Source organism: Hyla sarda, chromosome 10, assembly GCF_029499605.1.
Source record: "Hyla sarda isolate aHylSar1 chromosome 10, aHylSar1.hap1, whole genome shotgun sequence".
NCBI classification, from domain to species: Eukaryota; Metazoa; Chordata; class Amphibia; order Anura; family Hylidae; genus Hyla; species Hyla sarda.
This window is the reverse complement of record NC_079198.1, coordinates 130,654,187-130,676,109: the sequence shown is the minus strand read 5'-3', so window position 1 is coordinate 130,676,109 and position 21,923 is coordinate 130,654,187. Positions and strand designations below refer to the sequence as shown.

The 21,923-nt window shown below is 48.1% G+C and overlaps 1 protein-coding gene across 1 annotated transcript; it reads left to right on the top strand.

Moving 5' to 3' along the window:
- Nucleotides 1–473: 473 nt before the first annotated feature.
- On the top strand, nt 474–20,998 carry LOC130294674 (nicotinamide N-methyltransferase-like). Its single transcript, XM_056544866.1, has 3 exons — nt 474–624; nt 20,003–20,210; nt 20,575–20,998. Exons 1-3 carry the CDS (start codon nt 474–476, stop codon nt 20,996–20,998), a joined length of 783 nt encoding a protein of 260 aa, XP_056400841.1.
- Nucleotides 20,999–21,923: the final 925 nt, after the last annotated feature.

The window sequence follows — 21,923 nt, the reverse complement described above, 5'->3', positions numbered from 1 at the left end:
AGGGGAGGATACCTCCCTGAGCTGATCCTATATTTGTACTATATGTTTCCATGCTACATTGCTCTGTTGCCTGTTGTATGGTTTTGCTCTTTTTTGGAGTTATTGGTTTATTTTATCGCTCTTGCTAAAACCTTAAATAAACACTTTGAAAAAAAAAAATGACTTCTCCCTTCTTTGGTATAGAAATGTTCCCATAACTGATTGGAGGTGGAAAATCTTTCAATTGTTTTTTCCTTTAAGCAATACTAGTGAGCTGTTTATTTGAAGATCATTAATGTTCCATGTGATTTCTTTATAACACATATTCTCATGGCTGCCTGAAGGAGATGATAAGTCACAAGGAATTCTTATTAATATACTTTGTAAGCTGATTCCTTGTAATTATATTATTGTATTAATTATATTAAATCCTTCATACTAAAACCTGATCGTGTTGTAGAGATAGTCACCTGTCTGTGATAGAAGATTATACGATGGATTCCGGCTCCCATAAGATCTATCATGAACATGGATTTGATTCCAGACAACATTTGGAGAGTTACTTTTCCGATAAACCTGATATGGTCTTTAGAGATGATATCTTGATGTTTCCCCTTGAAAATTTTGCTAAAGTTTTCACAGAGGGTAAGTAGCTTGATGTTTCTATGTTTAAATAGTTATTTTATAATGCATTGTATATTTAATTTAACCATTACCGACCCATCACCCTGATGTATATGAGTAAAGGAGAAAACAAAGAAACAATAGAGAAAGATCCTTTGAAGCGGAAACTTCCAGACAGATCACAGAGAGGATCAGGTGCATTATAAAGCAGAGTATCTTTATTCCATTAGTAGATGTATCCAATTACACATATCAGGGTACATAACCCCATCAAACTACAAAACAAATATATGCACAAACAATACCAATACATTTAGAGATATTTTATAATTGTGCCTAACATGCTGTAAATGTATTTATATTGTTTGTGTATATATTTGTTTTGTAGTTTTTATGTAACAGTTTTGGCCCCCCAGTAATTTTGGTGTCATTTTACTGCATTGCAAACTCATATATAATCATCATCATTTATATTTTACCTATTGTGAATAGGCAGTTTACCTGTTAGATATATAATCCTCTAACCTCCCACACCTGGTACGCTTGACTATGGGGTCCACCACTGAAATGCTGTTGCGTCCATGGCTGGGAGGGTTGGATTCTGCTCAATAATGCTGTAGCTTACCATATCTGTATACACTCTATTTTACTGAAAATGTTTCTATCATAATGAACAAGAAAATAAATAGAATACTGGAACGTGAGGTCTACCCAACCAGGAGTGATCGCCAGTGCTGGGTATTATGTTTTATCTGAGCTATCTGGTTTCATCGATGGTTATCCCCCTGATCGTGTGTATTATATTGACTTCTTGAGGAGTTTGCTGGAGCTCTGTTAAACAGGGGATTGATGTTTGCATTTACTGAAAAAGCAGAATAGTGATTTATGCTTTTGGTTTACTAAGCAAAACTACAACTCCCATCATGCCCTGACATCCTTAGTTTTGCAACAGCTTCAAGCAATATGTTGTAGAACACTGCTTTATGGGGTGTCACATAGATGCCCCTATTTAAAGTGGTTCTAGAAGAGCCAAAGGCTGTCAGGGCATGATGGGCATTGTAGTTTAGCAACATCTGGAGACCCCCTTTTTAATCTGTGAGTCAGAGTCAGCAGACACATTACAGCCAATCAGCAGCAGTCCCTCCCTTCCAGACCCTTCTACCTCTTGCACGGATGCCATTTTACCCTCATTCAGCATGCTGCAGGCTTAGGAAGTGGAGGGTCAGAGAAGCTGCTCCTGCTTTATAGGGAAAGTGATAGCTAGGTTGCTGCTAGGTGGTGTATTCAGGGTCCAGTTTACTTCTAAAGCACTAGTGTAACATCTGCTATAAGGATAGCACACAAAAAAGACCTTTTTAGGGCTAAAAGATATCAGTCTGTGTGTCTTGCAACAGCTGGAGGCACTCTGGTTGGGAGGGAGCCGCTGGTTAAAAGGGGTACTCCAGAATCAAACTTAAGTTCCTTCAAGCAACTAACTACTAAAGTATTCAAAGGGCTGAAAGCTATCAGTCCGTGTGTTTTGCAACAGCTGGAGGCACCCTGGTTGGGGACCACTGCATAAAAGGGGAACTCCGCTGGCAAGCTTTTTTTCTTTAATGCAACTAACTACTACAGTATTCAAAGGGCTGAAATATATCAGTCCGTGTGTTTTGCAACAGCTGGAGGCACCCTGGTTGGGGACCACTGCTTAAAAGGGGAACTCTGCTGGCAAGCTTTTTTTGCTCATTGTCACACCAGTGCAAATCACATTAGGTGTGACAGTTGGGCAAATAAAAAAAAAAACTTTTTTGGCTGTTAAATAAAACCAGTTGTCACTGTCAGTTCACGTCACAGTTGCCAGTTTTTTTTGCCTGCAGGGCAAATTGTGTCACCCTAGTGCAAATCACATTAGATGTGACAGTTGTGCAAATAAAAAAAAAAAAAAAACACTTTTTTGGCTGTTAAATAAAACCAGTCGTCACTGTCAGTTCACGTCAAAGTTACCAGTTTTTTTTGCCTGCAGGGCAAATTGTGTCACCCTAGTGCAAATCACATTTGGTGTGACACTTGTGCAAATTTAACCAAATAAATGACAGGCAGAGGAAGGCTACCCCGCAGGGGCCGTCGTGGTGCTGGGATTCCCTTTGGCCCTAGAATGGCCAGTGTTCAGAGGCCACGTACCCTGAACTCCCAAAGTTCTGAGGACTTAGTTGACTGGCTATCACAAGACACCCAATCTACTACAGCTTCCGCTTGGAACCTTGACGCACCATCCTTCTCCTCCTCTAGCTTAGCTTCGGGCACCTCTCATGCTACCACTTGCCCGCCTGCCGCCACCACCAACAATAGCACCACAGCAGCTTTACTTGATCCGTTCTAGGAGTTATTTACACATCAGTGAAGACATGAGTGATGCACAACCATTATTGCCAGAGGATGTAGTTAACAGGGATATGTCTCAGTCAGGCAGCATTACACACATGGACGTATGGTGTGATGGTGATGTTGTACCCGCTGCTGCTTCCTTTTTTGAGGTGTCAGATAGCGGTGAAGGTGTTGATGATGACGATGTGTCCGTGGATGCCACGTGGGTGCCCGCTAGAAGAGAAGAAGAGGGGGAAAGTACAGATGGGGAGACAGAGAGGAGGAGGAGACGAGTTGGAAGCAGGGGGAGGTCGTTGCAAGGAGCTAGTGGCACAGTTAGACAGCACCCGGGGTCAGCCAGATGGGACGCAAATAAACGCATGCTGTTTCCACCACCAGAATGCAGTCATTGCAGAGCTCTGCAGTGTGGCATTTTTTGGTGTGTCTGCCCCTGACAACAGCGAGGCCATTTGCAACCTTTGCCAGAAGAAACTGAGTTGTGGGAAGTCCAACACCCACCTAGGCACAACTGCTTTGCGAAGGCACATGATGTTACATCACAAACGCCTATGGGATCAACACGTCAGAACAAGCAGCACACAAAGTCAAAGCCGCCATCCTCCTCCTGGTCGAGCATCTTCAGCAAGGTCAACCACTGCTGCCCTCCTTGCCCCCTCTCAACCATCCGCCTCTCCGTCTCTCGCCTTGAGCAGTTCCTGCTCATCTGCCCACAGTCAGGTGTCTGTCAAGGAGATGTTTGAGCGCAAGAAGACAATGTCTCAAAGTCACCCCCTAGCCCGGCGTCTGACAGCTGGCTTGTGGGAACTGCTAGCCTGCCAGCTTTTACCATACAAACTGGTGGAGTCTGAGGCCTTTAAAAAAAATTTAGCCATTGGGACACCACAGTGGAAGGTACCTGGCCGAATTTTTGCACATAAGGCAAGCATGGAATGCGTGGCTCTGCAGAAGAGTTGGTGACACTGCCACGACTTGCAGACAGGCCTGCTGCCACCTCCTCTACTCCTCCTACTCCATCCTCTTCCATAACATCCTCAGCCGAGTCCTCTTCCACTGCTGCGTCTTGCTCCACATCACCGACACCCCCCCAGCTCCCCAGGTGCTATTCCACATCCTTGATACGACAGTGTCACTGTTACGCCGAGCGCTCCGGGTCCCCGCTCCTCCCCGGAGCGCTCGCTACACTCTCGCTACTGCAGCGCTCCGGTCAGATCCACTGACCCGGTGCGCTGCGATACCGCCTCCAGCCGGGATGCGATTCGCGATGCGGGTGGCGCCCGCTCGCGATGCGCATCCCGGCTCCCGTACCTGACTCGCTCTCCGTCGGTCCTGTCCCGGCGCGCGCGGCCCCGCTCCCTAGGGCGCGCGCACGGGGTCTCTGCGATTTAAAGGGCCACTGCGCCGCTGATTGGCGCAGTGGTTCTAATTAGTGTGTTCACCTGTGCACTCCCTATTTATACCTCACTTCCCCTGCACTCCCTCGCCGGATCTTGTTGCCATTGTGCCAGTGAAAGTGTTTCCTTGTGTGTTCCTAGCCTGTGTTCCAGACCTCCTGCCGTTGCCCCTGACTACGATCCTTGCTGCCTGCCCCGACCTTCTGCTACGTCCGACCTTGCTTCTGTCTACTCCCTTGTTCCGCGCCTATCTTCAGCAGTCAGAGAGGTTGAGCCGTTGCTAGTGGATACGACCTGGTCACTACCGCCGCAGCAAGACCATCCCGCTTTGCGGCGGGCTCTGGTGAAAACCAGTAGTGACTTAGAACCGGTCCACTAGCACGGTCCACGCCAATCCCTCTCTGGCACAGAGGATCCACCTCCTGCCAGCCGGCATCATGACAGTAGATCCGGCCATGGATCCCGCTGAAGTTCCTCTGCCAGTTGTCGCCGACCTCACCACGGTGGTCGCCCAGCAGTCACAACAGATAGCGCAACAAGGCCACCAGCTGTCTCAACTGACCGTGATGCTACAGCAGCTACTACCTCAGCTTCAGCAATCATCTCCTCCGCCAGCTCCTGCACCTCCTCCGCAGCGAGTGGCCGCTTCAGGCCTACGACTATCCTTGCCGGATAAATTTGATGGGGACTCTAAATTTTGCCGTGGCTTTCTTTCTCAATGTTCCCTGCACTTGGAGATGATGTCGGACCAGTTTCCTACTGAAAGGTCTAAGGTGGCTTTCGTAGTCAGCCTTCTGTCTGGAAAAGCTCTGTCATGGGCTACACCGCTCTGGGACCGCAATGACCCCGTCACTGCCTCTGTACACTCCTTCTTCTCGGAAATTCGAAGTGTCTTTGAGGAACCTGCCCGAGCCTCTTCTGCTGAGACTGCCCTGTTGAACCTGGTCCAGGGTAATTCTTCCGTTGGCGAGTACGCCGTACAATTCCGTACTCTTGCTTCAGAACTATCCTGGAATAATGAGGCCCTCTGCGCGACCTTTAAAAAAGGCCTATCCAGCAACATTAAAGATGTTCTGGCCGCACGAGAAATCCCTGCTAACCTACATGAACTCATTCATCTAGCCACTCGCATTGACATGCGTTTTTCCGAAAGGCGTCAGGAGCTCCGCCAGGATATGGACTTTGTTCGCACGAGGCGTTTTTTCTCCCCGGCTCCTCTCTCCTCTGGTCCCCTGCAATCCGTTCCTGTGCCTCCCGCCGTGGAGGCTATGCAGGTCGACCGGTCTCGCCTGACACCTCAAGAGAGGACACGACGCCGCATGGAGAATCTCTGCCTGTACTGTGCCGGTACCGAACACTTCCTGAAGGATTGTCCTATCCGTCCTCCCCGCCTGGAAAGACGTACGCTGACTCCGCACAAAGGTGAGACAGTCCTTGATGTCAACTCTGCTTCTCCACGTCTTACTGTGCCTGTGCGGATATCTGCCTCTACCTTCTCCTTCTCTACTATGGCCTTCTTGGATTCCGGATCTGCAGGAAATTTTATTTTGGCCTCTCTCATCAACAGGTTCAACATCCCGGTGACCAGTCTCGCCAGACCCCTCTACATCAATTGTGTTAACAATGAAAGATTGGACTGTACCATACGTTTCCGCACGGAGCCCCTCCTAATGTGCATCGGACCTCATCACGAGAAAATTGAGTTTTTGGTCCTCCCCAATTGCACTTCCGAAATTCTCCTTGGACTACCCTGGCTTCAACACCATTCCCCAACCCTGGATTGGTCCACTGGGGAGATCAAGAGTTGGGGTCCCTCTTGTTTCAAGGACTGCCTTAAACCGGTTCCCAGTACTCCTTGCCGTGACCCTGTGGTTCCCCCTGTAACCGGTCTCCCTAAGGCCTATATGGACTTTGCGGATGTTTTTTGCAAAAAACAAGCTGAGACTCTACCTCCTCACAGGCCTTATGACTGTCCTATTGACCTCCTCCCGGGCACTACTCCACCCCGGGGCAGAATTTATCCTCTCTCTGTCCCAGAGACTCTTGCTATGTCTGAGTACATCCAGGAAAATTTAAAAAAGGGATTTATCCGCAAATCCTCCTCTCCTGCCGGAGCCGGATTTTTCTTTGTGTCCAAAAAAGATGGCTCCCTACGTCCTTGCATTGACTACCGCGGTCTTAATAAAATCACGGTAAAGAACCGCTACCCCCTACCTCTCATCTCTGAACTCTTTGATCGCCTCCAAGGTGCCCACATCTTTACCAAACTGGACTTAAGAGGTGCTTATAATCTCATCCGCATCAGAGAGGGGGATGAATGGAAAACGGCATTTAACACTAGAGATGGACACTTTGAGTATCTGGTCATGCCCTTTGGCCTGTGCAACGCCCCTGCCGTCTTCCAAGACTTTGTTAATGAAATTTTTCGTGATCTCTTATATTCCTGTGTTGTTGTATATCTGGACGATATCCTGATTTTTTCTGCCAACCTAGAAGAACACCGCCAGCATGTCCGCATGGTTCTTCAGAGACTTAGTGACAATCAACTTTATGCCAAAATGGAGAAATGTCTGTTTGAATGTCAATCTCTTCCTTTCCTAGGATACTTGGTCTCTGGCCAGGGACTACAAATGGATCCAGACAAACTCTCTGCCGTCTTAGATTGGCCACGCCCCTCCGGACTCCGTGCTATCCAACGTTTTTTGGGGTTCGCCAATTATTACAGACAATTTATTCCACATTTTTCAACCATTGTGGCTCCTATCGTGGCTTTAACCAAAAAGAATGCCAATCCTAAGTCATGGCCTCCTCAAGCGGAAGACGCCTTTAAACAGCTCAAGTCTGCCTTTTCTTCGGCTCCCGTGCTCTCCAGACCTGACCCATCTAAACCCTTCCTATTGGAGGTTGATGCCTCCTCAGTAGGAGCTGGAGCGGTCCTTCTACAAAAAAATTCTTCCGGGCATGCTGTTACTTGTGGTTTTTTTTCTAGGACCTTCTCTCCGGCGGAGAGGAACTACTCCATCGGGGATCGAGAGCTTCTAGCCATTAAATTAGCACTTGAGGAATGGAGGCATCTGCTGGAGGGATCAAGATTTCCAGTTATTATTTACACCGATCACAAGAACCTCTCCTATCTCCAGTCTGCCCAACGGCTGAATCCTCGCCAGGCCAGGTGGTCTCTGTTCTTTGCCCGATTTAATTTTGAAATTCACTTTCGGCCTGCCGATAAGAACATTAGGGCCGATGCTCTCTCTCGTTCCTCGGATGCCTCGGAAGTAGAGCTCTCTCCGCAACACATCATTCCTCCTGACTGCCTGATCTCCACTTCTCCAGTCTCCATCAGGCAAACTCCTCCAGGGAAGACCTTCGTCTCTCCACGCCAACGCCTCGGAATCCTCAAATGGGGTCACTCCTCCCATCTCGCAGGTCATGCGGGCATCAAGAAATCCGTGCAACTCATCTCTCGTTTCTATTGGTGGCCGACTCTGGAGACGGATGTTGTGGATTTTGTGCGAGCCTGCACTGTCTGTGCCCGGGATAAGACTCCTCGCCAGAAGCCCGCTGGTCTTCTTCATCCTCTGCCTGTCCCCGAACAGCCTTGGTCTCTGATTGGTATGGACTTTATTACAGACTTACCCCCATCCCGTGGCAACACTGTTGTTTGGGTGGTCGTTGATCGATTCTCCAAGATGGCACATTTCATCCCTCTTCCTGGTCTTCCTTCAGCGCCTCAGTTGGCAAAACAATTTTTTGTACACATTTTTCGTCTTCACGGGTTGCCCACGCAGATCGTCTCGGATAGAGGCGTCCAATTCGTGTCTAAATTCTGGAGGGCTCTCTGTAAACAACTCAAGATTAAATTAAACTTTTCTTCTGCATATCATCCTCAATCCAATGGGCAAGTAGAAAGAATTAACCAGGTCCTGGGTGATTATTTACGGCATTTTGTTTCCTCCCGCCAGGATGACTGGGCAGATCTTCTACCATGGGCCGAATTCTCGTATAACTTCAGAGTCTCTGAATCTTCCTCCAAATCCCCATTTTTCGTGGTGTACGGCCGCCACCCTCTTCCCCCCCCCTCCCTACTCCCTTGCCCTCTGGTTTGCCCGCTGTGGATGAAATATCTCGTGATCTTTCCACCATATGGAAAGAGACCCAAAATTCTCTCTTACAGGCTTCATCACGCATGAAGAAGTTTGCTGATAAGAAAAGAAGAGCTCCCCCCATTTTTTCTCCTGGAGACAAGGTATGGCTCTCCGCTAAATATGTCCGCTTCCGTGTCCCTAGCTACAAATTGGGACCACGCTATCTTGGTCCTTTCAAAATTTTGTGCCAGATTAATCCTGTCTCTTACAAACTTCTTCTTCCTCCTTCTCTTCGTATTCCTAATGCCTTTCACGTTTCTCTTCTTAAACCACTCATCATCAACCGTTTCTCTCCCAAACTTGTTTCTCCCACTCCTGTTTCCGGCTCCTCGGACATCTTCTCCGTAAAGGAGATACTGGCCTCCAAGAAGGTCAGAGGGAAAACTTTTTTTTTGGTCGATTGGGAGGGTTGTGGTCCTGAAGAGAGATCCTGGGAACCTGAGGACAATATCCTAGACAAAAGTCTGCTCCTCAGGTTCTCAGGCTCTAAGAAGAGGGGGAGACCCAAGGGGGGGGGTACTGTTACGCCGAGCGCTCCGGGTCCCCGCTCCTCCCCGGAGCACTCGCTACACTCTCGCTACTGCAGCGCTCCGGTCAGATCCACTGACCCGGTGCGCTGCGATACCGCCTCCAGCCGGGATGCGATTCGCGACGCGGGTGGCGCCCGCTCGCGATGCGCATCCCGGCTCCCGTACCTGACTCGCTCTCCGTCGGTCCTGTCCCGGCGCGCGCGGCCCCGCTCCCTAGGGCACGCGCGCGCCGGGTCTCTGCGATTTAAAGGGCCACTGCGCCGCTGATTGGCGCAGTGGTTCTAATTAGTGTGTTCACCTGTGCACTCCCTATTTATACCTCACTTCCCCTGCACTCCCTCGCCGGATCTTGTTGCCATTGTGCCAGTGAAAGCGTTTCCTTGTGTGTTCCTAGCCTGTGTTCCAGACCTCCTGCCGTTGCCCCTGACTACGATCCTTGCTGCCTGCCCCGACCTTCTGCTACGTCCGACCTTGCTTCTGTCTACTCCCTTGTTCCGCGCCTATCTTCAGCAGTCAGAGAGGTTGAGCCGTTGCTAGTGGATACGACCTGGTCACTACCGCCGCAGCAAGACCATCCCGCTTTGCGGCGGGCTCTGGTGAAAACCAGTAGTGACTTAGAACCGGTCCACTAGCACGGTCCACGCCAATCCCTCTCTGGCACAGAGGATCCACCTCCTGCCAGCCGGCATCATGACAGTAGATCCGGCCATGGATCCCGCTGAAGTTCCTCTGCCAGTTGTCGCCGACCTCACCACGGTGGTCGCCCAGCAGTCACAACAGATAGCGCAACAAGGCCACCAGCTGTCTCAACTGACCGTGATGCTACAGCAGCTACTACCTCAGCTTCAGCAATCATCTCCTCCGCCAGCTCCTGCACCTCCTCCGCAGCGAGTGGCCGCTTCAGGCCTACGACTATCCTTGCCGGATAAATTTGATGGGGACTCTAAATTTTGCCGTGGCTTTCTTTCTCAATGTTCCCTGCACTTGGAGATGATGTCGGACCAGTTTCCTACTGAAAGGTCTAAGGTGGCTTTCGTAGTCAGCCTTCTGTCTGGAAAAGCTCTGTCATGGGCTACACCGCTCTGGGACCGCAATGACCCCGTCACTGCCTCTGTACACTCCTTCTTCTCGGAAATTCGAAGTGTCTTTGAGGAACCTGCCCGAGCCTCTTCTGCTGAGACTGCCCTGTTGAACCTGGTCCAGGGTAATTCTTCCGTTGGCGAGTACGCCGTACAATTCCGTACTCTTGCTTCAGAACTATCCTGGAATAATGAGGCCCTCTGCGCGACCTTTAAAAAAGGCCTATCCAGCAACATTAAAGATGTTCTGGCCGCACGAGAAATCCCTGCTAACCTACATGAACTCATTCATCTAGCCACTCGCATTGACATGCGTTTTTCCGAAAGGCGTCAGGAGCTCCGCCAGGATATGGACTTTGTTCGCACGAGGCGTTTTTTCTCCCCGGCTCCTCTCTCCTCTGGTCCCCTGCAATCCGTTCCTGTGCCTCCCGCCGTGGAGGCTATGCAGGTCGACCGGTCTCGCCTGACACCTCAAGAGAGGACACGACGCCGCATGGAGAATCTCTGCCTGTACTGTGCCGGTACCGAACACTTCCTGAAGGATTGTCCTATCCGTCCTCCCCGCCTGGAAAGACGTACGCTGACTCCGCACAAAGGTGAGACAGTCCTTGATGTCAACTCTGCTTCTCCACGTCTTACTGTGCCTGTGCGGATATCTGCCTCTACCTTCTCCTTCTCTACTATGGCCTTCTTGGATTCCGGATCTGCAGGAAATTTTATTTTGGCCTCTCTCATCAACAGGTTCAACATCCCGGTGACCAGTCTCGCCAGACCCCTCTACATCAATTGTGTTAACAATGAAAGATTGGACTGTACCATACGTTTCCGCACGGAGCCCCTCCTAATGTGCATCGGACCTCATCACGAGAAAATTGAGTTTTTGGTCCTCCCCAATTGCACTTCCGAAATTCTCCTTGGACTACCCTGGCTTCAACACCATTCCCCAACCCTGGATTGGTCCACTGGGGAGATCAAGAGTTGGGGTCCCTCTTGTTTCAAGGACTGCCTTAAACCGGTTCCCAGTACTCCTTGCCGTGACCCTGTGGTTCCCCCTGTAACCGGTCTCCCTAAGGCCTATATGGACTTTGCGGATGTTTTTTGCAAAAAACAAGCTGAGACTCTACCTCCTCACAGGCCTTATGACTGTCCTATTGACCTCCTCCCGGGCACTACTCCACCCCGGGGCAGAATTTATCCTCTCTCTGTCCCAGAGACTCTTGCTATGTCTGAGTACATCCAGGAAAATTTAAAAAAGGGATTTATCCGCAAATCCTCCTCTCCTGCCGGAGCCGGATTTTTCTTTGTGTCCAAAAAAGATGGCTCCCTACGTCCTTGCATTGACTACCGCGGTCTTAATAAAATCACGGTAAAGAACCGCTACCCCCTACCTCTCATCTCTGAACTCTTTGATCGCCTCCAAGGTGCCCACATCTTTACCAAACTGGACTTAAGAGGTGCTTATAATCTCATCCGCATCAGAGAGGGGGATGAATGGAAAACGGCATTTAACACTAGAGATGGACACTTTGAGTATCTGGTCATGCCCTTTGGCCTGTGCAACGCCCCTGCCGTCTTCCAAGACTTTGTTAATGAAATTTTTCGTGATCTCTTATATTCCTGTGTTGTTGTATATCTGGACGATATCCTGATTTTTTCTGCCAACCTAGAAGAACACCGCCAGCATGTCCGCATGGTTCTTCAGAGACTTCGTGACAATCAACTTTATGCCAAAATGGAGAAATGTCTGTTTGAATGTCAATCTCTTCCTTTCCTAGGATACTTGGTCTCTGGCCAGGGACTACAAATGGATCCAGACAAACTCTCTGCCGTCTTAGATTGGCCACGCCCCTCCGGACTCCGTGCTATCCAACGTTTTTTGGGGTTCGCCAATTATTACAGACAATTTATTCCACATTTTTCCACCATTGTGGCTCCTATCGTGGCTTTAACCAAAAAGAATGCCAATCCTAAGTCATGGCCTCCTCAAGCGGAAGACGCCTTTAAACAGCTCAAGTCTGCCTTTTCTTCGGCTCCCGTGCTCTCCAGACCTGACCCATCTAAACCCTTCCTATTGGAGGTTGATGCCTCCTCAGTAGGAGCTGGAGCGGTCCTTCTACAAAAAAATTCTTCCGGGCATGCTGTTACTTGTGGTTTTTTTTCTAGGACCTTCTCTCCGGCGGAGAGGAACTACTCCATCGGGGATCGAGAGCTTCTAGCCATTAAATTAGCACTTGAGGAATGGAGGCATCTGTTGGAGGGATCAAGATTTCCAGTTATTATTTACACCGATCACAAGAACCTCTCCTATCTCCAGTCTGCCCAACGGCTGAATCCTCGCCAGGCCAGGTGGTCTCTGTTCTTTGCCCGATTTAATTTTGAAATTCACTTTCGGCCTGCCGATAAGAACATTAGGGCCGATGCTCTCTCTCGTTCCTCGGATGCCTCGGAAGTAGAGCTCTCTCCGCAACACATCATTCCTCCTGACTGCCTGATCTCCACTTCTCCAGCCTCCATCAGGCAAACTCCTCCAGGGAAGACCTTCGTCTCTCCACGCCAACGCCTCGGAATCCTCAAATGGGGTCACTCCTCCCATCTCGCAGGTCATGCGGGCATCAAGAAATCCATGCAACTCATCTCTCGTTTCTATTGGTGGCCGACTCTGGAGACGGATGTTGTGGATTTTGTGCGAGCCTGCACTGTCTGTGCCCGGGATAAGACTCCTCGCCAGAAGCCCGCTGGTCTTCTTCATCCTCTGCCTGTCCCCGAACAGCCTTGGTCTCTGATTGGTATGGACTTTATTACAGACTTACCCCCATCCCGTGGCAACACTGTTGTTTGGGTGGTCGTTGATCGATTCTCCAAGATGGCACATTTCATCCCTCTTCCTGGTCTTCCTTCAGCGCCTCAGTTGGCAAAACAATTTTTTGTACACATTTTTCGTCTTCACGGGTTGCCCACGCAGATCGTCTCGGATAGAGGCGTCCAATTCGTGTCTAAATTCTGGAGGGCTCTCTGTAAACAACTCAAGATTAAATTAAACTTTTCTTCTGCATATCATCCTCAATCCAATGGGCAAGTAGAAAGAATTAACCAGGTCCTGGGTGATTATTTACGGCATTTTGTTTCCTCCCGCCAGGATGACTGGGCAGATCTTCTACCATGGGCCGAATTCTCGTATAACTTCAGAGTCTCTGAATCTTCCTCCAAATCCCCATTTTTCGTGGTGTACGGCCGTCACCCTCTTCCCCCCCCTCCCTACTCCCTTGCCCTCTGGTTTGCCCGCTGTGGATGAAATATCTCGTGATCTTTCCACCATATGGAAAGAGACCCAAAATTCTCTCTTACAGGCTTCATCACGCATGAAGAAGTTTGCTGATAAGAAAAGAAGAGCTCCCCCCATTTTTCTCCTGGAGACAAGGTATGGCTCTCCGCTAAATATGTCCGCTTCCGTGTCCCTAGCTACAAATTGGGACCACGCTATCTTGGTCCTTTCAAAATTTTGTGCCAGATTAATCCTGTCTCTTACAAACTTCTTCTTCCTCCTTCTCTTCGTATTCCTAATGCCTTTCACGTTTCTCTTCTTAAATCACTCATCATCAACCGTTTCTCTCCCAAACTTGTTTCTCCCACTCCTGTTTCCGGCTCCTCGGACATCTTCTCCGTAAAGGAGATACTGGCCTCCAAGAAGGTCAGAGGGAAAACTTTTTTTTTGGTCGATTGGGAGGGTTGTGGTCCTGAAGAGAGATCCTGGGAACCTGAGGACAATATCCTAGACAAAAGTCTGCTCCTCAGGTTCTCAGGCTCTAAGAAGAGGGGGAGACCCAAGGGGGGGGGTACTGTTACGCCGAGCGCTCCGGGTCCCCGCTCCTCCCCGGAGCGCTCGCTACACTCTCGCTACTGCAGCGCTCCGGTCAGATCCACTGACCCGGTGCGCTGCGATACCGCCTCCAGCCGGGATGCGATTCGCGACGCGGGTGGCGCCCGCTCGCGATGCGCATCCCGGCTCCCGTACCTGACTCGCTCTCCGTCGGTCCTGTCCCGGCGCGCGCGGCCCCGCTCCCTAGGGCGCGCGCGCGCGCCGGGTCTCTGCGATTTAAAGGGCCACTGCGCCGCTGATTGGCGCAGTGGTTCTAATTAGTGTGTTCACCTGTGCACTCCCTATTTATACCTCACTTCCCCTGCACTCCCTCGCCGGATCTTGTTGCCATTGTGCCAGTGAAAGCGTTTCCTTGTGTGTTCCTAGCCTGTGTTCCAGACCTCCTGCCGTTGCCCCTGACTACGATCCTTGCTGCCTGCCCCGACCTTCTGCTACGTCCGACCTTGCTTCTGTCTACTCCCTTGTTCCGCGCCTATCTTCAGCAGTCAGAGAGGTTGAGCCGTTGCTAGTGGATACGACCTGGTCACTACCGCCGCAGCAAGACCATCCCGCTTTGCGGCGGGCTCTGGTGAAAACCAGTAGTGACTTAGAACCGGTCCACTAGCACGGTCCACGCCAATCCCTCTCTGGCACAGAGGATCCACCTCCTGCCAGCCGGCATCGTGACAGTCACGCCATCTTGGGGTTGACTTGCCTCAAAGCGGAGAGTCACACCGCGCACCAGCGCTCCTGTCGTCCCTGAACGCACAGGTGGACCAGTGGCTGACTCCGCACCAACTGGAGATCGGCAAGGTGGTTTGTGACAACGGAACAAATTTGTTGGCGGCATTGAGGTTGGGCAAGTTGACACATGTGCCGTGCATGGCACATGTGTGTAATCTGATTGTACAACTCTTTGTGCTCAAGTACCTAGGCTTACAGCATGTCCTGAAGCAGTCCAGGAAGGTGTGTGGCCATTTCAGGCGTTCCTACACGGCTATGGCGCACTTGTCAGATATCCAGCGGTGAAACAACATGCCAGTGAGGGGCTTGATTTGCGACAGCTGACACGTTGGAATTCAACACTCCTAATGTTCGACCACCTGCTCCAACAAGAAAAAGCCATCAACGAATATTTGTATGACCGGGGTGCTAGGACATCATCTGCGGAGCTGGGAATTTTTTTGCCACGTTACTGGAGGCTCATGCGCAATGCCTGTAGGCTCATGCGTCCTTTTGAGGAGGTGACAAACCTGGTAAGTCGCACCAAAGGCACCATCAGCGACATCATACCGTTTGTTTTCTTCCTGGAGCGTGCCCTGCAAAGAGTGCTGGATTAGGCAGTAGATGAGCGTAAAGAGGAAGAGTTGTGGACACCATCACCACCAGAAACAGCCTTATCAGCATCGCTTGCTGGACCTACGGCAACGCTGGAAGAGGATTGTGAGGAAGAGGAGTCAGAGGAGGAATGTGGCTTTGAAGAGGAGGAGGAAGAACAACCACAGCAGGCATCCCAGGGTGCTCCGTGTCACCTATCTGGTTCCCGTGGTGTTGTACGTGGCTGGGGGAAAGAAGATGATACCTTCCCTGACATCACTGAGGACGAGGAACGGGACATGAGTAGGTCGGCATCCGTCCTTGTGCAAATGTGGTCTTTCATGCTGTCGTGCCTGTTGAGGGACCCTCGTATAAAAAGGATGAAGGAGAACGACCTGTACTGGGTGTCCACGCTACTAGACCCCCGTTATAAACATAAAGTGCCTGACATGTTACCGCATTACAGCAAGGCGGAAAGGATTAAGTAGGTCCAAAATAAATTAAGAAGTATGCTGTACACAGCGTATAAGGGTCATGTCACAGCACAACAGGAATCTACCAGGGGAAGAGGTGAAAGTAATCCTCCTCCTCCTCCCACAAACACGCCAGCAAAGACAGGATGCTGTACAGACATGCTGTTGATGGAGGACATGCAGAGCTTTTTAAGTCCTACGCATCGCCACAGCCCTTCAGGTCCACCATCAGAGAACGACTTGACCGACAGGTAGCAGACTACCTGGCCTCAACCGCAGATATTGACACTCTGAGGAGCGATGAATCCCTTGACTACTGGGTGTGCCGGCTTGACCTGTGGCCTGAGCTATGCCAATTTGCACTCGAACTTCTGGCCTGTCCCGCTTCAAGTGTCCTGTCAGAAAGGACCTTCAGTGCAGCAGGAGGTAATATCACTGAGAAGAGGAGTTGCCTTGGTCAAAAAAGTCTGGATTACCTCACCTTTCTTAAGATGAATGAGGGATGGATCCCGAAGGGACTGACACTGCGCGATACATTTGACTGAACAAGGCCTGATCAGATGACCTGCCTTGGCCTAAAAATGGTCCACACGCTGCTGTATTTGAACTCTGAATGCCGGATGACTTGCGTGACTTATCCGCCACCAACTAGGGTTCCAGCCGCAATGTTTTAGGGCACTTTCTGCCTGGTGAAACAAACGGAAATTTTTCTGGCTGCTGCTACAGCAGCGGCTGCGAAAATACCCAAATTTTCCAGCAAGGTGTACATGCCTAATTTTTCGGCCCTCTGCTGCTGCACTTGTTATGGTGCTGCAATTTTTATGGCCGCTGCTACAGCTGCGGCTGCGACAATACCCAATTTTTCATCTATGTGTACATGCCTAATTTTGATGGCCTCTGCTGCTGCACTTGTTATGGTGCTGCAATTTCTATGGCCACTGCTACAGCTGTGACAATACCCAATTTTTCATCCATATGTACATGCCTAATTTTTCTGGCCTCTGCTGCTGCACTTGTTATGGTGCTGCAATTTTTATGGCCGCTGCGACAATACCAAATTTTCCAGCCAGGTGTACATGCCTAATTTTTCTGGCCTCTGCTGCTGCACTTGTTATGGTGCTGCAATTTTTCTGGCCGCTGCTACAGAAGCGGCAGCAACAATACCAAATTTTTCAGGCATGTGTACATGCCTAATTTTTCTGGTACTCTCTGCTGACATCTCTGTCCATTTTAGCAACCGTGGATATTAGATGTATGCTAAGGGTAGCATGGTGGCTCAGAGGTTAGCACTGCTGCCTTACACTGCTGCCTTACAGTGCTGGGGCCCCACCATGTGCTGCCTCAAGGGGGGCTTTAACTATGTGCTGCCTAATATGGGGGAATCTATGTGCTGCCTAAAGGGGGGATCTAACTATGTGATGCCTAAATTGGGGGATCTAACTATGTGCTGCCTAAAGGGAGGCTCTAACTATGTACTGCCTAATATGGGGGAATCTATGTGCTGTCTAAAGGGGGGCTCTAACTATGTGCTGCCTAATATGGGGGAATCTATATGCTGTCTGAAGGGGGGATCTAACTATGTGATGCCTAAAGGGGGTTCTATGTGCTGCCTAAAGGGGGCTAAAGTATGTTATTCCAAACAATTTAGGAATGTTAGGTGATCTATGCCCTTTATGGATTAAAACCAGACTCTGCATCAACTATGTAATTTTCCATGGGAGTTTTGCCATGGATCCCCCTCCAGCACGCCACAGTCCAGGTGTTAGTCCCCTTGAAACAACTTTTAAATCACTATTTTTGCCAGAAAGAGTCCCTGTGGGTTTTAAAATTCACCTGTCCATTGAAGTCAATGGCGGTACGCCCGGTTCACCGGTTCGCGAACCTTTGCGGAAGTTCGCGTTCGCGGTTCGCAAACCGAAAATGTTATGTTCGCGACATCACTAATAGTAATAACATTACAGGTTATGAATATAAGATATATATTGACAGAACATTGATCCAGGGTTTTTATTCTGCCATATTTGGAGTCGGGAAGGAATTTTTCCCCCTAGTATGGGTCGTTTGGTATTAGCCTCATAAGGGTTGTTTTTTTTTTTTTGCCTTCCTGGATCAACTCATTAAGGACACAATAGGGATACAGCTTGAACTTGATGCATGGGTCTTTTTTTCAACCTTATGAACTATGTTACTATGTTATTATGTATTATACTCCAGAGCTGTAATTACTATTCTGCTGAGAGTCATGGCAGGCATTCATTACACTGTGTTTCATGTGAGGCAGATGGTTAATAGAAAGGAGGGCACTTTAGTCCTTGTTACGGAGCTGGATGTGGATCCTCTAACCTGTGTGGCTGATGACTCGGACCGTATTGGGGTGCAGAGTTTAAGGTGCCGCTGGTCTTCATCAGAGCCCGCCGCAAGGCAGGATGGACTTACTGTGGCAAGCGACACCCAGGTCGCTACCCCCCAATATGGCTTGACCACACAGGTAGCTGGGCAAGGTGAGGTACTGAAGGATAAGGCTGTAGCGTAGTCAGACGTAGTTCAAGGTCAAGGCAGGCGGCAAAGGTGCAAAGTCTATAACGTAGCCGGAAGGTCTGGATAAATGGATAAGGCAAACAGGCAATTTGGAATGCTTAATCTCAGGCTAGGGGCACTGAAGATCCAGCAGGGATGTGGGGAATGTGCAGGAACTTTATAATACAGTGACAGGTGCAATAGTAATTATGGACATACTGGCCCTTTAAATTTCAGAGCGTGCACTCCCTAGGAGACGGGAACATGCGTGCCGGAGCTGAGACACAGGGAAGGAGGCGGCAGCGGAGCATGGTGAGTGATGAGCTGGGATTCGCATGTGGGCGCGTACTGCAATGAGAATCCCAGCTCTGCCGGCAGATGGGGACACAGTGACTCTGCGCTCACGGCCAGTGCTTGCGGCCGGAGCGCAGAGTGTAACAGTGCTGCTAGGGGGCAGTTCAGCAATTGTTACACTGGTTACTCCAAATGATGGGATTACTTCATTTTTCAGATTATCAGGCTCCTCAGTGGGCAGGTATGAGTAAAGGGGGTTCACTCACCATAGTCTGGGCTCATTGTTTACTACTCACTACAATAGATGTGTCATGTTTACATTAGATAAGGCATTAGATGGCAGCACTTACCATTTTTTATTAGGCACATGTGCTTAAAAAGAAAATAATTTTTAGGATTTGCTATAAGTCAGGGGATGTTGGTGGTTGGTAGGTGACGCTGAGCATTCATGTCACCATTTCAGCAGTCATCACCTGTTGTCAAGGTTCAGCTTAGGTTATGTTGGATAAGTCAAAGCCGGTTTGTTACAGATTGAGCTGCATTGGCTCTTTATGTTCTTATTCTATTTCATTATCGCCACCTCATGATGTTCGTGCAATATAAGGTCATCCCTCTATGGTCTGATACAGCACAGACCCTCTCCAACAGTGCCTGTTCCAGTTAATTTCTTGGGGTTAGCATGGGGGAGGCAGATTTACTGCTGGACTCGTTCTGCCAGTCTGTCACATTTCAAGCCTTATGGCGAGAGAGAGAGAGAGAGAGAGAGAGAGAGAGAGAGAGAGAGAGAGAGAGAGAGAGAGAGAGAGAGAGAGAGAGATTTATGTTTTGTAATATTGAAGTCTGGGTCCTTACCTTAACTTTATTAAGATAATGTAGTATGACATGAAGTAGGCTGTACATGTAAGGCATCCCAGATATAGGACGATCTGAAACAAGTTTGCAGGGTAAAATTCTCCAAGATTCTCCTTCATCACAGTGCAAATCTTATATACAGGTACAGTAAACTTTTGGAGGAGATGATTGTTGCTAGTGGACGATATACAGGTTATTAACTTAAATTAAATTGTTCATTTCCTTTTTCTCCCTGCACTGGGGATGTATACTCAATTTTATCATTAAAAGCCATGACTAGTACAAATCTTTGGGTGTTATTAGGTTAGTTACATTGTGTTCATCTACAACTTGGACTTAGATATCAGACCACATTTTTTCTGTAATCAATACAGACGTCCAAGTAGATCAAGGGGGTTCACTTACTTTTTCTTGCAACTATAATTTTCTGGAAGTGAAATAGACATATGTCATTATTAATCTGCATCATATAATCTGTAGTTGTTTAAAAAAAAAAATATATATATATATGTATATATATATATATATATATATATATATATATATATATATATATATATAAGTTTTTTTTTCCCCTCCAGATCACATTAATGGAGATGTCCTTGTTGACCTCAGCGCTGGTTCCTTTCTCCATCACCTTTATGCCGCCTGTGAGTTTTTCCAACACATCATAGTCCTGAAGGCCAGTGATGGTTGCATCATGGAGCTGAAGAGATGGCTGGACTCACGGACTGGAGCATTTGATTGGGGACATGTCACAAAACTTCATGGAGAGATACAAGGAAACAGGTGAAGTATTTTTCTAAATATGAGGTGAAGTCTACTATTATTGTTGTTATTGTTTCTCCTGATAAAGACCAGTATTAGTCTATTTAATATCAAAGTCATGACCCTTTTTCAGATGAGGCAAAGCAGTATCTAAAATATTTAAATAATGTGAAACAAGTCATGTTGGACAGTTTCTTGGTGCAAATCATTGAAGACGTCTGGTGCATGAGCAATAGTAAATCTGAGTCTATGAAGCTTTGTGTCCAATAGGTTTCTGTTACCCCTGCTGGATGCCAATAATCCAAACCTAACTACAGAGATTACATACCTGTGTATTCCTATGCACTGTTGACAATCATTTCCTCATTTTCCCGATTTCTTTCAGTGACCAGTTTCAGGACAAAGAAGCAAAAGTGAGATCAACAATTCCACATGTGATGAAATGTGACCTTGAGAAGGAAAATGTGACGGATCCGATAGTCTTACCACCAGCAGATTGTATCATCAGCGCTGTGCTCCTAGATGCTATCTGCAAAGACCAAAATGATTACAGGAGATATCTTAGGAAGTTCTCAAGGATGCTGAAACCTGGAGGACACCTCATGTTAATTGGGACTTTAGATATGACATATTACACTGTAGGGAAAGACAAGCTCCATGCTTTCCCATATGATGAGGATTTTGCCAGGAAAGCTCTAGTTGGAGAAGGATTTGTTATAGATAAATGTAAGGTTCAGAAGAGAACGAATGTGAGTGACCTTACTGACTATAAGGCCATGATATTCATTGCAGCTCACAAGAAGAAGTAGGTCTGAGTAAAAAAAATTACAACCTGTGTGTGAAGAGTTAATATGTAATGCTAGAAACAGCATATATATATATATATATATATATATATATATATATATATATATATGTATATATATATATATATATATATATACAGTACAGACCAAAAGTTTGGACACACCTCATTCAGAGTTTTCTTTATTTTCATGACTATGAAAATTGTAGATTCACACTGAAAGCATCAACACTATGAATTAATACATTTGGAATTATAGACATAACAAAAAAGTGTGAAACAACTGAAAATATGTCATATTCTAGGTTCTTCAAAGTAGCCACCTTTTGCTTTGATTACTGCTTTGCACACTCTTGGCATTCTCTTGTTGAGCTTCAAGAGGTAGTCACCTGAAATGGTTTTCACTTCACAGGTGTGCTGATGTGGAGGAGGAGGTGTGATGGTGTGGGGGTGCTTTTCTGGTGACACTGTTGGGGATTTATTGACAATTGAAGGCATACTGAACCAGCATGGCTACCACAGCATCTTGCGGCGGCTGCTATTCCATCCGGTTTGCGTTTAGTTGGACCATCATTTATTTTTCAACAGGACAATGACCCCAAACACACCTCCAGGCTGTGTAAGGGCTATTTGACCAAGAAGGAGAGTGATGGGGTGCTGTGCCAGATGACCTGGCCTCCACAGTCACCGGACCTGAACCCAATGAAGGCAAAAGGGCCAAAAAGTGCTATGCATCTCTGGGAACTCCTTTAAGACTGTTGGAAGACCATTTCAGGTGACTACCTCTTGAAGCTCATCAAGAGAATGCCAAGAGTATGCAAAACAGTAATCAAAGCAAAAGGTGGCTACTTTGAAGAACCTAGAATATGACATATTTTCAGTTGTTTCACACTTTTTTGTTATGTATGTAATTCCACATGTGATAATTC